Source organism: Hemitrygon akajei, chromosome 16 (assembly GCF_048418815.1).
Source record: "Hemitrygon akajei chromosome 16, sHemAka1.3, whole genome shotgun sequence".
NCBI classification, from domain to species: domain Eukaryota; kingdom Metazoa; phylum Chordata; class Chondrichthyes; order Myliobatiformes; family Dasyatidae; genus Hemitrygon; species Hemitrygon akajei.
In genome coordinates this window covers 86,742,270-86,760,613 of record NC_133139.1, presented here as the reverse complement: position 1 = coordinate 86,760,613, position 18,344 = coordinate 86,742,270, and the positions used below count along the sequence as shown (strand labels likewise).

Sequence of the window (18,344 nt, the reverse complement as noted above, 5' to 3'; positions counted from 1 at the left end):
TGCTTGTCACTAACAGCACCAAGATTTGCAGGGGGAAGTCTAAATAGGAATGCAGAAAATGAATCTTTAGTGACATGTTGCATTTCATGGTTTTATATGTTTGAAGCATGCTTTCAACCAGCTGCATGTAGTTTGGTGCTCTGAAGATGCCGAGAAAAAATTCAACAACTTCCTTGAATGCCTTCCATGTGATTTTCTCCGGTTCCACTAGAAATTCTTCAAATTGCCTGTCATTGATGATCTGTTTGATTTGCAGACCAACTAAAATGCTTTCCATAATCTTGGCATCAGTAATTCTGAGAAGCATCTTTCTCAAATATCAAAATCCTTCAAAGAAATGTTTGTGCCTAGTGATAGCAAATTCCATCCTTACAGTCCTGAACCCAATAATTATTACTAAAACCTGTCCTGTTATGCAGCAGCCGTGCCACCTAAGCATGCCCAAGCATGCCTCGACAAGATAGGAAACTTTCCAGCTTACATTGTAGGCAACATTTTAATTGACTTGAATTATGAATTGAAATAATAAGCATAAATTATTTCAAAAAATAGTGGATAGGGAAATTTCATGGTGATTTCATGATCAGTAGCCCAAAATTCATGATACTGTACACCTAAAGGTATTCAGGAAGCAAAATCTTTGTTGTTCAGTGTTATGAAATGAGACATTCCCATCAATTTCTAATCAGAAAAGGGATACACAGATATACAAATCAACCAGGGTTCTTTGAGTGAAAAGTGGTAAGAACACTTACCAGATCTGTGAAGAGATTTCCTGTCTACCCCTCTCCCAACTTGTTTTCCACTTTCCGAGTGCTGCTGAGATCTATCTGTGACCTGAAACATGAACTCTATTTCTCTTGTCACAGATGCTGCCTGACATACTGACCACTTCCGACATTTTCTATTTTAGTGTTCCAGTATTTACAGATTTTGATTTTCTTTCCAAGTGGTGTGTGTTGAACCCTGCTGAAAGGAGTTATACAGAGAAAAGTCTGTGCTTTGTTGGAATCAGTGAGAGAATTAATTAATTATGAGGATCTATCCAACAAAGACTTTTAAATTAACTTTTTAATGTTATTGAGATGTATTTAAATTTCCCCATTTGTACACATTACTGAACAGTAGTGACCACTGCATAATTCCTCTCATAATACAAATATGCCTTATTCTAGCATCACCAAATTTAGGCAAAACACCCTTCATGTTTGTAAATAAAAAGGGTATTCTGTCCTATCCTTTAATATCATGCCATCAGAAGAGATTCCCAGTTACACAGTTCTGCCCTCAAAGGGGAGGGTGTTTATAGAGTTGACCCATGACCCATTTTAATTTAAAGTGCATTATCAAATTTCCCCACCATAATCAAGATGCCCAAAACCCCAGGACAGGAAGGAGGAAGTTCTCTCCAGACTGCGATGCCAAATGAAACATTCTCAAAGGATTAAAACATGCTAGGAACGTTTCAAGACTAACTGTAAACTATTTGGTTTACTAGTACTGCACTGTGCACTTTAGGAAGGCAACCCCACTTGAGAGCAAGTTTGGTTCCTGGGAGCTTCCTGGTAATTTATGGATCAGTGCTGTTAGGGAACCAGGAAATCATTTGGACACTAATCAAGCGATACACAGGCCTTCCTAAAATAGCACAGCTGGAGAAACTTTCAGTAGTACATGCACAGTAACTTCAAGAATGAACTGTGAGAATACAAATATCATTTAAACACCAGTGATAAAATCGATATTCGCTCAAAGCAAACGCATTAAGGTTCAAGCAGATGGATTGTAATTTCCAACCAATTTCACAATAATATTCATCATTTCAAATTCAGGCATGTTTATAAATAGAGCAAGAAATTATGCACATGATTTTTCCAAAACCTAGCAGCATTATATTTAAGTAAAATGTAAAAGTGGGTAACTAGAATGAGGCACAGCCAGTCTTAGATATCTGATCATACTATGATTCAATCACACAGTGATAAGAGGGATTAAACAAAATGGCTCAAGAGTTAGGAAAGTAGTTGTTTGTTATTTGGGCTGGTCTCTACTGGGTTGCTGTAAACATACAGGAGAGTTTCTGTGTGGGCGGGGGGGGGGGGGGAGAGGAGGGGGTGAAAAGTTGGCTCCAAATTACTGTTGCTACTCAAAACAGCTCCCAATATTCTCCACAGTTAAACAATCTGACAGCATTCACCAATTACAATTCACTCCTTCCATTGAGAGAGCTGAGGGAAAGGATTTCAAAGGGTATAAGGAGTCAAGTCTTCAATGTGGAGGTTTGAAGAAAGGAGAGAGGATGGCAAGAAGAATAAACACTAAACAAGGGGGAGGAGTCATGGAAAGAACTTCCAACACAATTTAGGTAGGACCAAAGAAACAATACGAGAATGCCGCCTTACAGCCCTTGTCCTGCTTCTTCTACAAGAAATGAGACTTCAAGTTAACTAACCCTCCCAAGCCAATGGTTGCGGTCCTCAGACAGGTGAGAGGCAGCATCATTTATCAGAATTAGATTACTCATTGGAAAAATACCTCTTGATGTGCCTACACTCAGCTCAAAAATACTTGTTGATAAAGCATTCATATTACATCTGGAGAAACCAATACTGGAGCACAGTCCTGCTCTGAGACGTTCAAAGCAACATTTCAAATGCATATTTAGGGAAAATAATCTGCATTAATCCAGTAGCATCAGTCACTAAGCTAAGCATTTCTCATTCAATGAATTCCACTGAGTAACAATTGTATTATAGGTAAATATGGTAGGATGGTGTACATAAGCAACAATGAGATATTTAATCCTTTCTGGTTGAGGGAGGAACATTGGCCAAGATGGCAGAAGAACTCTCTTGCTTTTCTCTGAACAGTAACAGGGGCCATTAGGAGCTGTTTGAATGGCTAGAAGCACAAGAGTTCGAAAGGGTGTGGGAGACGGAAAATGTAGCCAACAAATGATTCACTAACAGGATAGATATGTCAAGGTTACTCTTTTAGATGTAATCAGCCTGATCAAGATGCAGAAATATTTTATATCTAGTTTGTCACTAGAGTAGAAATGTTCCATATTAATACCATGGAGTAATCCACTGCAACCTATTCATGCCTTATAAACTCAATCACTGTGCATGGAGCATTTGCAAATTCCACAGCTAGCTATGTGGCAACAGTGAAACAAAATCTCCATGTAGTTAATGTAATCACCACATAATAATAGGCACTCATTGACAAGATGATCAAGGTATCTGTAGTTGAGTTTGTTAGCAAGAGAGATGGCCATTTGTTTGAACAGAGTTAATTGAGAACCTTTAGTGCTCTCGACAGCTCTGCAATTTGATTAACGTTGTACACTCCCTGAAGTGCAGAAAACCTGTCGGGTGAACCACAGTGATCCTAGCTGTGAACGCTCATGGCTCCACCACACTGAAAGGTGACAACAGAAAGGCTGTGACAACATTGATTCATATTCCACCTTCCCTCCCCTAATCTACAATCTTTTTGTTGTTTCAAATTAAGTTTCTAGGCAAAATGCTTCCAAAAAAGTACCATACATACTAAAAATACTGTGCAGTTACCTTCCCTATTCTTAAAACAATTATTTGTTAACATGATGCAACAGCTCACCATCATGGTGGCCCACTGTCCCACTAACAATTTGGTCCTGAGTTTAGCAGTAAAAGACTGCAATGTAGCAATTAGCAAATTTTATGAACTGAACCCACAAAAAGTGGCAATACTATAAGCCCTCTTCAGCTAATGACGATTTATAAAGCCTGGCTGTTCATAAGATGTGGCAGTGGGAAGAGTACACTGTAGTGTGAATATCCCAATGCCAGCCAATGTCTCCAATGCAGGAATCATTAATTGATTTTCACCTGCTTGTACCTCAGTCCTGGTAAACTGATCCTCAGGATGTTTTCCTAAACACTACAGATATTTTAACTCTGGGGGTGCGGGGTTGTGGGTGGAAGGCATGGGTGGTGAGGAGGGAAGGAGCCACAGGGAAATGCACATAGCTGTGCTTCAGATCAAAGGCTCAGTCCAGAAATAAAAACTATATCAAAAATAGAAATTGAAACAGACAGAATAAATAATACAAACTAAGTAGTTATGTAATTAGACTGCTCTTACTTGTTAGCTCAATTAATAATTATAGACAACACTTTGTGAGTCATTAGGATCAGTAGTTACGTTTCGAGGTCTGTGATTAGCGTTGATAGCCAGCAGTAACATGATTGAAAGTACAGATTATACAATGGGTTACGTGGGGAGCAGAACTCCCTTTGGAGCCAGTGTAAAATTCACAAGCTCCAATGCAGTTTAAGTGCCACATGAATAGGAACAGAGCAGAAGGAGCTTTGCAATGACAGTCTTGACCAAAGAAAAAAAGAGAAGAGCACCTTTACCAACGCCCTGTGACCCAAGTTAGATTTTAATGTCAGTTATTGCCGAATCTGGGCCAGTTTTATCTGCTTGAACCCAGTTTCAAACTAGGCCCCAGCAAAAAATTTTTATCCCTCAAGAAGACTTATCACCAAGAAAATGGAGAACCTAAACCCAGGGTAAAAGGCATCCCAATCCTAGTACCAATCAAAAGTAAAATACTTCCAATGAAGGATAAAGCATTAGAATTTAAAAAATGTCACTGCAATGCAAACAGCTGTCTGTGTGGATCTGACAAGAAGCAAATCCTGGTTTTTAAAAATCCATTAAATGTTCTTCCTTTGTTCAGAGTACGCCTCTTATCGCACTATTTTGTAAATTAATCGACCAATCAAAATAGATAAATGATACCCATTCTTAAAGAGAAATATTTGCCTTTCCTTTTTCCTAAATAAAGATCTGATTTGCCATTCACCTAAGCCATTCGGGTCACAACACTGCCAGTTTAATGTTGAAACACAGTGCTGTGGGCAAAGGAGTGCTACAGTGTGACAATCTATGATCTGTACTGACATAGTACGTGTCAACACTCACGCAGGTAAAGAGAACTTTGATTTTTGACTCCCTCCTGTGCACAGTTTGAGCCACAGTAAGTGAATTCAAAGAGGTAGCTCCATAAACTGAAGTGCTGTACTTCTCAGGGAGAAGAGTTGGGGAAAAGATGCAAAATTCAGCAAAGGAGTCTCTATTTGCAATCTGCCAAAGGAACAATGGATCCAGACAATCAGTCTTCGGTAATCTGGACCCAGGGAAGTGATGACAGGCAGGATTCCCAACCTTTAACTGGAATTCTATAGCAAAATGCATCACAAATAAAGCATCAGACTTGGCAACCATTCCCCATCTGTCTCCCTATGAACTACTCCCTATTATCAAGTTTACACTATGTAAAGGATTGATCAAGGGTGAGGGGACCACTCAGTGAGCTCTCAGAATACAAGTCAGCACCTCAGCAATATCTGCATCAATACATTACATAAGTGGTTTCAATATCAACCCCAGCTTGAAACTGTCAATGCCTTGAAAAGTCTGCATCACACAGACCTATAAATGACATGCACAATTTCAGCCACATTATAAAAGGGAAAAACAAGCTAATCATTCTCAGGAAGAGTTCTACCAGTCTCATAGTAAAAGCTACACAGAAGGGATAATGATTGCCATGACTCCACTTCATTATGGAAAAACACCAGATATAAATATTGGAACATTCCAAGAGGACCCCTAGTTTGTTCCCTGTTGAAACATACAGTAGCAGGCACAGATATTTAATTGCAAGTCCATTGTTCACTAGAGAAAAACAAATTCTTCAGTGCTGCTCTGCTTCGACTTCCCTGCTCTTTCAGACTTGGAGATTCGCACAGTTGTATCCGGTTTGCAAATGCAGCGTTCATCCAGACCGTAATCCTGAGCACAACCTTCTGCAAAGGTGAAAATAGGGTACTTCTCTTTCAAAGGTGAGGAGCCTAAAACCTAAAGAAAAACAAAATCATTTGCTGTTGTTCTATTCCTGATTGTACACATCTCCGTGAATCATATTCCATCAAAGCCAATCGGGTAGCTGATAGGTCTTAAAGTGTCTATTACTGAAGGTGAATTTCCCTCTCCAATTTCCTCTAATGTACATCAAATCCCAGATATGACAACTTTGTACTGTTTCCACAGTCCGTCTCCATTTCTCAGTGAATTACACTTTTCTTGGGCAAATATTATTATTAGTGACTGTCTGAGCTATCTTAATTATATGTGCTATGTGTGACTTGTATAACTGTTTTGCACTTTGGTCCCAGGAGAATGCTGTTTACATGTGCATGTGGAATGATAATTAAACTTGAACTTGAGTGTCCAACAAAAGTGGTCTTGTAAACTGATCAATGACATGTGCTGTACTGATTTCAGAAACCAAATACATTTACAATTGAAGCCATTCGATGATGAATCACAAGTAGACTTACTGTCACCAGACTAACAACATTCATGCTACACTAGAAAATCCACCATGTTGCATTTATTGTGACTTATGGGTCACTTTAACTATGATGTACATGGATAGTTATTTAACTTTACTACAATACAAATCAAAATTTTAATTTCATCAAACATAATTCTCCAAAGTTGTAGCTTAATTCCAACATTAGCTTCAGAGTCATCTCCTTTGGCTCCACTCCAAGTTTCATATTGTTTATAAATTTGAATTCTGAATCTACACTGATTCACTAACCTAAAAGATGTGGTTCCAATACAAAATGCCCAATGCTCCCACTCAGCTTTCTATTCCAGTCCAATGTAACTCCTCCAACAACACCACCTACTGCTGTCTGTTAAAACTTCCCTCTGACCAGCAACACTGAGTTACTAATATCCATGCAGAGAACTTTATGAAGTTCCCCAGCCTGCTCTCCAGAAGGCAAGCATTCTGTGGATTAACACCAACAATGGTGTGACAACACTTAACCAATACTGATTAAAAAGGCTGAACACACCTCAAGCAAATAGCAATCAAGAGAGAACAGAAGAACAGCAACTAGTTTATTTTAGAGTTAATACATACGCCTACAGTTACAACCACAAGACCCATTTGATCAGTATTGAGATACTGCCCATCGAGACTGCTCCACCATTTGATGAACGCCAATTCATTCTTCTTCTCAACTGCATTCTTCTGCCTTATCTCCATAACCTTTAATGCCCTTAGTAATCAAGAACGTATCAAACTAGTTTAAATATATCCAATGATGACCTCCACAGCCTTTTGTGGTAATGAATTCCACAGATTCACCACCCTATGGCTAAAGAAATTTCTCCTAAATAGATCTCCTCATATTCAGAGGCTGTGCTGCTTGGTGCTAGACTCCCCTACTATAGGAACATAATGTCTATATCCAGTCTATCAGGCCTTTCAGTGTTCAGCAGGCTTCAATGACATTCCCACACCTCCCCAATCCTTCTCAACTCCAACAAGGCACAGAGCCATCAAATGCTCCTCATACATTAACCCTTTCGTTCCTAGGATTATTCTCATGAACCTCCAGCAAACCCCCTCCAATGCCAGCACATCCTTTCTCAGCTACAGGGCCCAAACTGCTCACAATGCTGCAAGCGTGGTCTGACTAATGCCTTTCAGCACTACATCCTCGCTTCTTATATTTTAGACCTCTAAAAATGAATGTTAACATTGTATTTACCTTCCTTACAACCTTTAGGGCATCTAGCATGAGGACTCCCAAGTCCCTTTGACCTGTTATATTTCCTTAGATATGAGAAGGTCTGCAGATGCTGGGAATCCAAAGTAATAGACACAAAATACTGAAGGAACTCAGTAGGTCAGGCAGCAAAGTTCAAAGTAAAATTTATTATCAGAGTACACAAATGTCACCATACACAACCCTGAGATTCTTTTTCTGTGGCCATACCTTAGCAAATCTACAGAATGCAAATACATGTAATAAATAAATACCAATAAATAACAAGCATGAAATAACAAGATAAAAGTGTCCTTAAGTGAGTGGAGTTATCCCATTTTGTTCAAAAGCCTGATGGTTGAGGGGTAGTAACTGTTCTTGAACCTGGTGGTGTGAGTCCGGAGGCACCTGTACCTTCTACCTGATGCATTTATGGAAAAGAGTAATCAGTCAACATTGAGCCGAGAACCTTCTTCAGGACTGAAAAAGGGTCTCGACCTGAAAAACTGTTTACTCTTTTCCATAGATGCTGCCTGACCTGCTGAGTTCCTCCAGCATTTATTACCTTCTTAGACACAGCTTCAGTAATCAATTAGAACAAAAACACTGCACCATTTACTTACCTTTGTGACATTTTCACACAAGTTTTCAAAATCCTCCTTAGTCTTTGCATAAAAGCCTATAGTACAGCTGGGATCCATCTTATTGAAAGACAGCTTCCTTGGAGAGATGCAGTGAAATGACTGTGAAACAAAAAGAACCATTCATGCACAGTTCCCCATGTTAAATGCTTCATTCTCCTTTATACTCTCAGATCACAAAACACAAATCCAAACCTCTTATCAATCCATGCTGTCTGGCACCAGCAAGGTTTCCCTCTGACATGCTCCCCATCCTAATCTGAGTGTGAGGGAGTTAGGTTGGGACAGTGGAGGGGCCTTGGAGAAAAATAATTAGCTCAGGTAAAATAATTCCTGGATAGTGTGTGGTCATCAGGCATCGGAACAGGATCAGCAATTGAAATAGATTATTTCCAATAAGATTTAATATCCAATAATCAATTAGATTTCCAATTCCTCTCCAATGAATCAGTTATTGCATCTGTAAACATTAACATACACACAAAAGCAATACAATATTTTCATTAGTAGGCCGGAAATGTTGAAGAAGCTTCTGATGCTAAAACAAATAGCTCTATACTGACTCAAAATTTATCTGTTTGCTCTCTAACTTGAAAAGAAATCTTAGCACTTGCTTGTGTGACTGAATGCAGACCAGCAGCAGGCACAGGCCTGCTCTGTAGCAACAGCCAAGCGTAACTTACCTCCAGCAGGAAATTGTATTTAGTTACATCCACAACGGGCTGGCAGTAGTGAGGGTCCAAATACAGCAGGTAATCATCTGCAAAGTAATCAGTACATCCACTGCTTTACCATAATTTAACCTTCCACTTAAGTTGCTAGAAATCTCCGCTAACATAGCTTTGGGGACAATTGACAGAATTCAGTATTCACAGGCCAAGTAGGCTTTTACAATTAACAAAATTGGCCGTTTACCAGGGACTTAAGGACTTGATAACTCATGTTCTCAGTACTTTCCTTATTTGGATAATTTGTCTTCTTTTGCACAATAGTTGTTTGTTTATGTACGTTTTTTTCATAAATTATTTGTTTTTCTGGAAATGTCTAAAGGAAATGAATCTTAAGGTAGTATATGATAATGAATTTGACTTTGACTTCTAGAGTATCTGCAGTATCATGGTCCTATGGATGAATATTCAAAAAGAGTTTCTAAAGGTTGTCACATCAGTAGTAGGGTAAAAATAGAATATACTTCCCCTCCCCAACTTTTTACTCTTCTGCCCCTTCTTTCTCAGTCATGATGGAGTGTCTCAGCCCAAAACATCGACTGTTTACTCTTTTCCACAGATGCTGCCTGACCTGCTGAGTTCCTCCAGCATTTTGTGCATGTTGCTAAAAATATAATGTTAAGAAAGTAGCATAGAAAATAATAGCTGGATTAGGCAGTCAACATAGAGTAATGAAAGGAAAAGTACATTTGAGGTGTCATCAACAGAATCAATGGGAGCGATTGGTTGAAGTGGTGCAGTGAATTCTAAGGATCTTCAATATGGGAATTTTATAAGAAATGTGGAGCATGAGATTGTGGACATGCAGGCATGGATTAATGACTAGAACTCAGAATATGGATAAAACTCAAAATAGGAACGCGTAGGCTATTATTGAGTCAGAGTACCCACTGAGGCAATGGTGCCGAGGATAAACTGTTTGCAATTCATAGCAATTATCTAGATTATGAGACAAAGTACAACATACCCTAACTTGTTAATAATAGCTGAGCAGCAGTGCAGGTTGCAAAGAGAATGCAGAGAGTTTACAAGGGGATTTATGTATAAAAGCTAACTAACTAGTCAAGGACATGGCAAATAGACTATAATGGAGAAATGTTAAGTCATCCACTTAACTGGTAAAAAGAAACAGTATTATTTTTTTTTAATGGGGGATTAAAAAGTACATTAAAACCATTCAGATACATCGAACAATTAGAAAGCCAAATGAGACTTTGATCATTAATGCAAGAGATTTTCAATACAAAATAAATATATTTTACAGCAATTAAATAGTATCCTGGTGCACCTAGACTTGGAAAATTGTACACAGGACTAGTCTCTCTCTGTCAGGTAGAACACAATTCTGATTAAAGGAAGTAAAAGCAACAAAAAAAAACCACCAGATCAATTCATGGAGTGATTAGGAGAGGGTGGGATACTGGAATTGATCTTACTATGGCTGGGCAAATAGATTCTCGAGTTTTGAAGACTAAGAAGTGATTCTCACTGAAACAGAACCACCTATGGGTTGTTCCTGCCACTGCCTGTAAGGAGTTTGTACATTCTCCCCATGACCACATGGGTTTCCTCTGGGTGTTCCAGTTTCCTCTCACAGTCCAAAAACGTACCAGTTGGTAGGTTAATTGGCCACAATAATTTGTCCCATGATTAGGCTATGGTTAAATCAGGGGATTGCAGGGGGCATGGCTAGAAGGGCCGAAAGAGCCTATTCTGCACTGTATCTCAATAAATCTGATGCAGGAATAATGGTTCACCCAACTCAGTAACAAACATGCATTATATAATTCACAAGAACAAACAGGCTCAACTGTGCCTCAGACCAGCTTCCCTGATGTACTGAGTTCTGGGACAAGCACCAATAAATAACCTTAAGATCAATGTAAGGAAGATTTTAGGAAATCTCTCTAAAATGCATTACAACCTAAACCAAATAACCTAGCAATGGAAATGATAAGGTGCAAGACCGTAACAAGGTAAACTGTGAGGCCAAGAGTCCAAATTATCATACAACACAGACATTCTGATAACAGTTCAATTAAAGCTATTGTTATTAAAAAAATTAAAATAAACAAGTCACATCATAACCTCTCAATACATTACAAAAGTAAATAAAACCTTAAGTACTTTCAAATGGCGATCAGTGGATCCAGCCTTTCACAAGATAGTTTTAGCAGAAAACTGAGTATTCCAAAGGAAGCTTAGGTTTCTATTTCCCCTGACTACAGTGATCTTCATTTGAAGAACAAAAGTACATTGGCGTTCCTTCACAGCAACTGCATATCAAAGTGCAAGATCTGGAGGAACTTAGCAGGTCAGGTAGCATTCGTGGGAGGAGAGGAATTGCTGATGTTTTGAGTTGAAACCCTGGATTGGGACTGGTGTAGAGTTCGATCCAAAATGCTCACATTCCTTTCCTCCCACAGATGTTGCTCACCCCACTGAATTCTGCCAGATAGCTTGTTGCTCCGGATTCTGGCATCTACAGTCTTGTGTGTCTCAAATGCTTGTCAAAGATGCACATTTAGTTAGTACTTCTAGCTCTCTTCCTGTTCCTGATCTCAACATAAGAGAAAATCTACTTTTTCCTGTAAGGTGGGGAACAAAAACATCAATACCTACCTTGATATCCAATGAAGTAAAGTGAGTGCTTGGGCTTCCCACCAATGATTCCAATACAGCATTCAAGCTTCAGGATCTCCTGCAAACACACAAGAATTAAGAGGCGGAACAAAGAACAATAGCTCTTTATTCCTCCCTAGATGCTGCCTAACCTGCTGAGCTCCTCCAAAATTTTGTGTGTCTTACTTTAGATTTCCAGCATCAGAAGAATCTCATGTTTACAAGAATTAGATGCTTAGTACTACTCTGTAGAATGTCACAAGGACGATGAGGTAGGGAGATACACCAGACTATGTAGGTGGCATGGTAGTGTAGTGGTTAGCACAATGCTTCACAGATGGGGCTTCAATTCCTACCTCTGCTTGTAAGGAGTTCGTACATTCTATCTGTGACTGTGTGGGTTTCTTCCAGGTGCTATGGGTTGGTAGGTTAAATTGGACATTGTAAATTGTCCCATGATGAGGCTAGGGTTTAAAAAGAAGAAACTGGGGGTTGCTAGGTGGTGTGTCACGAAGGGCCAGAAAGCACTATTCCACACTGTATGTCAATAAATAACTAACAGCAAGGAAGCTGCAAGAACTAGCCCATAAAGTGCCTAAAGAACAGAAAACATGACAAGGACCAACTTTCCTCATTGCGAACTATGACATCAATCACGGTTCAGTTAAACTTTTTACCCTTTTTGAGATACTCCTCAAAATAGTTGGTGTTTGAAAATCAAAATGAGTACCGCAGCTGATTGGTAGGAAAGCTGCAAGTGCACAATTGCACACAAGATTTAGAATCCAGCTACTGACACCCTGCTTACCTTCACACAATGCATGTACACGGGGTTGAGAGTTTCACCTCCTAGTCGAACAGGCACCAGGATAATAACTGACTTCCATTCCAGATCAGAAACACTTCCACTCTTTAATTGCATCTCACAGAGATTCACCACATCTCCTTTGTACACTGTCCCAAGAAGGGAAAGAAATAAATGTCAGCTTCAAATATGCAATAACGAGTTGCATAAAAACTGCACACAAAGCAAGATCATGATGATCTACACTAAATCATCCTGTAAAACTTGGGTTTGATTCATTGGGAACTCTGCAAAACTTAATGAGATAACATTTAAAATAGCTTTGTGGCGGGGTTTGCTCATCTCTGTGCCGGACTGAGGCTGTGGCCTGCAACTAGTGGTCTCAGGATGGGCTGCCGTGATGCCTGGCTTTGTGAACTTCAACTCTGAATGCTGTTTGCATGCTTTTATTGTTTGCGCTATTTGTTTCCTCTCTGCACACTGAGTGTTTGACGGTCTTTTGTTTCTAATGGGTTCTGTTGGGTTTCTGTTTCATGGCTGCCTGGAAGGAGACAAATTTCAATACCTTGATAATAAAGCTACTTTGAACAAAACTAGAAAATGCTCAACCAATTGTGCTGATGTCGAGACTGATTAATGAACAATTTCCATTTCATAATGTCAGAGAAATGATAACACTGATATCAAAAGCCACTGAGAGGTGTTTACTTATGTGAGAAATTTGATTTTGCCTTAGTTCTACTTGCAGTTTACACTTCATTTAGTCAGGCATGGGTAGTACTCTTCCCTCTGAGGCAGATATTCCTGGTTCAAATTTGACTACAGAAATTTCTGTATTAATCTAAGACATTCCAAATTTGTACCATTAATTGATATTGGTTTATTATTGTCACATGGCCCAAGTTGCACCCTGCCTCGCAACTGTATTTACAGATCAGATTATACAGTAAGGTGCAATAACAATGCAGAAAAGTGTAAGTCGAGTACATGTAAACATTAAAGTCCAACATCATAATGAGATAGATTGTGAAATCCTGAGTCCATCTTATCCTACAAAAGGTTCCACTAACAGTGGGACAAAAGCTGTCTTTGAACTTGGTGGTATGTGCATTCAGTGTTTTGTTTCTTCTGCCCAGCAGGGGAGGGGAGAAGAGAGAACGTCCAGTGTAGGTTTGGTCTGTGACTGGCTTACTGAGGCAGTGAGAATTTTAGAGAGAGTCCAGAGGGAGGCTGGTTCCAATGATGTGCTGAACTGTGTTCACAACTCTCTACAGTTCCTTGCGGTCACAGTTCCTATACTAAGCCATTATGCATCCAAACAAATTTCTATGGTGCAACGATAAAAACTGAAAAGGGTAGAGACATGCCCAATTTCCTAGCCGCCTGAGGAAGCAGAGGCATTGGTGAGCTTTCTTGGCTGTCACAGCAACACAGGACAGACTATTAGTGATGTTCACACCTAGGAACTTGAAGCTCTAAACTCTCTCAACCTCAACAATACTGATGTACACAAGGTCGTGTGCATCATCCCCTAACTGAAGTAAATAACCAGCTCTTTCACTTTGCTGACATCGAGGGAATGGTTATGACACCATGTCATTATCCTCTACCTCCTTCCTGTACTATGACTTGTTACAGAACTTCAGTGGTATCATCTACAAACTTGCAGACGGAGTGGCCAGATTGTACAAGAAGTAGAATTGGGGCTGAGGACACAACCTTATGGAGAATTAGTGTTTCAAATAATCATGGAATAACCATGTCCCTCTAGCAAAAGGGAAAGATCCAATGCCGCTATTGTAAAAACAGGAGAATTCTCCTAAACTTCTGACCATTTATTTAGTCCTCATGACCAAATTACTAAAACTGAATTACTTAATGACATATGTTGCTGCTACTTATGAGCGCTTGCCAAGTTAAAACTGCATTTTATTTCTTACATTCAAGATGTGTCTGCACTTCTAAAGCAGCCTGTGACTGAGGGCCACCTTGGGCATTAAAGTTTTAAAACTGGAATGAAAATGAGAAGTTCTTTATTCTTGATAATTATGTTGTATATAGAATTGCTATTAGTAGGGAGGGCAAAACAAGTGCCTTATCATTCCCCCCTTGATAGCAAGGATAACAGCAATTAAACTTTGGAAGAATTATTAAGTTCAGTAGGCTTGATTGCAAGGGATTTAATTAATCAAGTTCACTTGGGTTGGAAACAGCACCATTGTAATAAGTGGCTTGTTTCAGGGAAGGGTTTTTGCTCTATGATAAAGCTCTGGACAGAAAGATGAATGACTGGTTATCATAGTAGCAACTTGACAGTCATCATGGAAACAGGTCTTGTGGCTCACTGAGTTGCACAAACCATCAACTATCTATTTACACCACTACCACATTCATCCAAGTTTTTTAAAAATTCTCCCCAAGAGGGGTTTATTAGGGAAAGAGAGAGCAAGCCTTTGGTATGTCGAATTGTAGGGTGAACGATTAGGTTTTGTTGCACTACAGATCATGGTCAATTGATCATACAATCGCTGATTTTTTTTTGATGAAGTAAGTGGTGGAGGGGGATAATTGTTGTTTGGCTGCTGCTTGCACGTGTGGGGGGGGGCTTTGGGTTCGAAAGTTTTTTTTTACTGTCACTCATTCTTTGGGGCACTCTTCTGTTTTTGTGGAAGTCTGCAAAGAACAAGAATATATTGCATACATTTCTTTGATATCAACTCCCTCCCACCCCCAAACACAAAGCTTCCACTCACTTACACACCAGGGCTAACTTACCCACCAAACCACAGGTGACCACAGGGAGAATGTGTGACCTACCCCAGTCAGGATTGAACCTTGGTCTTTGGCACTGGAAGGGAGCAGTCTTATTGGCTTAATGTATTAATCAAGTGATATGGAAAGCTTGCAAAACAATGCTTTTCCTTTGTAACTTGGTTCACATGACAGGAATAAAACAAATTTTCAATTCTTTTTGCTCCAATATTATAAATGAATGAGTCTAGATGAGCCCCAGTTCCATATACTTTCCCACAGCTGACAAAGATCTTACAACAATTTTAACATGTCTCCCCTTTCAGCCTCAGAGTTTGCTTGAATGGTGTAAATACCCATTTCAAAGCATTGAACAAATCACAACTGCCACAAATCCACAGTTCTATGTGAGGCAAAGGTGGAGTCCGTCCAAGCAGCCAAACGAAGATAACCCCCTCAAATATTTATAGAGTCACCTTTTTGGAAATTACTGCTGAATCCACTTCTGATACTTTCAATTAGTGAACTGTATGCACAAATCAGTGTAATCTGATTACCTAACCTTCTAGAAATGGCAACACATTTTACATTTACTCCCGCAATATTACATGTAATTTGTAAATCTTGATCAAACTGATATAGTTAAAATGAGAAGAATTTGCTTCTGCTAGCAGTAAACTCCGATACAGTTCTAATCTCATGAATGCAGTGTTCAGCGTGTAACCGATAATCAGTGGATATTCACCTGTGCAATCCTGTGATACATAGACAGTAATACCAAGAGATTCAGAGTCTTCAGCTTTTTCCACCGCTCTCCTAAGAGAAATGAAGAGCCAGGAGAATGAGAGTCAATAATAAAGAAAATATGATTAAAAGCCAATTCAGCTTCCCAGTATTTCTTCAGACCCATCTGAAAGCCTTTCCACATCTCAGACAAGTGTCATTCCTTTACAAGCCAGTGTTTCAGATTCGATAGTGAGAGGCATTCTAGAGACAATTTCCAGCAGCTACCACCGAAGAACTTTCAAGAAAAAGACCTGGGCATCTAGCTGAGTGAGTTAATTCCATTATTAGGCCAAATGCCAAAAATCAGGTAATTCAACTCAGATAAATCACTTTCCTACCCTATACATCCTGAGAAAATGGTGCTCACTGTACAGTTTTATGTTCAGAATGATGGAGAGAAGAATGGGACCAAGACTGACATTTTAAGCTCAGAGAATGGAATCTACAAAGACAAGAAATCAGAACAAGATGAAGTGAATTGGGAAATTAACAGATCAGTCAAGACACGGTGGCATATATTTGAAAGGATCTTTCAGAGTGTACAGGAAACATTCCAACAAGAAAAACTATCCCAAAAAAGAGGCCTCAGTATCCATGGTTAACTAAAAGTTAAAGCTTGCATTAAACCTGAAGAAAAAAAACATTGATTGTGCAGAAGATAAATGGCCGATCCGAAGACTGGACAGAGTATAGAAAAACAACAAGTGACAAAGATTACTCAGGAAGGAAAAATTAAAATATAGAAACATATAATAAGTTTCTTTAGATATTTAACTAAATGAGCCTTAACCCTATAGAGAGCAAGTCTGGGGAACTTATGATGGGAAACAAGGAGATGAGATGACAAATGTATTAATGGGGATTTTATATCAACATCAGCTTTCATTATAGAGGAAATAACTAACATCTCACAAACAGCTAGAAATTTGGAACTGAAAGGGAGGGATTGAATCAGAAGAGTGACAATTATCATCAGGCAGAGGCATTGATTAAGTTGTTCAATCAGTGAATGTCAAGTGTGCAGGTCCTCAGGTACTGATGGACTTCATTCAAGAGGCCTTAAAAATGGCCAGTGTGATAGCTGATACAGACTTTAATTTTCTAAAATGCCTTCTTCTGGAAAATTTCCATTGAATGGTAATGGGGGGAAAAGCAAGAAAGTAGATGAGTTAGCTTCCATTTCCCCTGCTCCAACATCACATCACCAAGTCAACACATTCACCTGTTTCTTTTCCACAACTTGCTACGTCATTTATATGTAACACTGACTAAGAATAGACAGAGCAGTGTTTAGTTGGATTTTCATGTCTTTGACAATGTAGGTGCGGCACATGAGGCTGCTAAGCGAATAGGAACATAATAATTCAGGAAAGGTACTAGATGGATGGAAAAATTGATTGGCTAACTGGCAGAAAGCAAAGAGTGGGAATGAAGGAGGGCTTTACTGGTTAACTGCTAGTTGTGTTCCCCATGGATTGGAGTTGGGTCCACCATGTCCACTACTTTTCACATTTTACGTTAATGATCTAGATGACGAATTTATGCTTTATGGCCAGGTTTGCAAATATAACAAAGACATGTGGTGGGGTAGGTAGTACTGAGAAAGCAGTGAGTTTGCAGAATGACTTAGATACGTTGGGAGAATGAGCATAAAGAAGGAATACAGCATAGGGAAGTGTCTTTCTGTAGACACAATAAAGCTCAAACTGTTTTCTAAGTGGGAAGAGAATTCAGAGGTTTATTGTCCAAAGGAACTTGGGAGTCCTGGTGCAGGTTGAATCAGTAGGAAGGAAGGTAACTGCAATCTTAGCATTCACTTCAAGAGGACTAGAATTTTCAAAAAAAGGAAGCAATGCTGAGGCTTTTTAAGGCATTGGTCAGACCACATTTGGAGCAATGGGAGCAGTTTTGGGCCCCATATCTAAGTAAGGATGTGTTGGTGTTGGAGAGGGTCCAGAGGAGCTTTACATAACTGATCCCAGGGATGAAAGAGTTTTGATGGCTCAGGGCCTGTACTTGTTTGAGTTTAGAAGGACAAGCCAAATATCCTACCGAATATCGAAAGACCTGGATAGAGTAGACATGGAGGGGAGGTTTCCAGAAGTGGGAAAGTTTAAGACCGAGGGCATAGCCTCAGAACACCAGGATATCCACATAAAACAGAGACGAAGTATTGCTTTAGCCAGAGGGTACCAAATCTATTATCATGGACAGTTATAGAGGCCAAGAAGTATAATTAAAGTAGAGGTTAACAGGTTCTTTATTATAATGGTGTCAAACGGGAGTAAACGTGAGAAGGGTTTGAGAGGGGAATAATAAATCTGTTGATTGAATGGCCTAATCCTGCAGTGGCTTAAGGACTAAATTCCCAAAATGCTAAAATTGA

The 18,344-nt window shown here is 39.3% G+C and overlaps 1 protein-coding gene across 2 annotated transcripts in view; it reads right to left on the bottom strand.

The window, feature by feature from the left end:
- Positions 1 to 1,053: 1,053 nt before the first annotated feature.
- LOC140740255 (cysteine protease atg4da-like) overlaps positions 1,054 to 18,344 on the bottom strand; it is a 41,610-nt gene continuing 24,319 nt past the window's right edge. For both annotated transcript variants that reach the window (XM_073069361.1, XM_073069362.1), the window contains exons 6-11: positions 15,918 to 15,988; positions 12,425 to 12,570; positions 11,617 to 11,695; positions 8,950 to 9,026; positions 8,249 to 8,368; positions 1,054 to 5,916 (exon numbers count right to left, since the gene is read on the bottom strand). In XM_073069361.1, the coding sequence (XP_072925462.1) occupies positions 5,734 to 5,916; positions 8,249 to 8,368; positions 8,950 to 9,026; positions 11,617 to 11,695; positions 12,425 to 12,570; positions 15,918 to 15,988 (676 nt within the window). In that variant the 3' untranslated portion in view covers positions 1,054 to 5,733. The remainder of the gene's footprint in view (positions 5,917 to 8,248; positions 8,369 to 8,949; positions 9,027 to 11,616; positions 11,696 to 12,424; positions 12,571 to 15,917; positions 15,989 to 18,344) is intronic.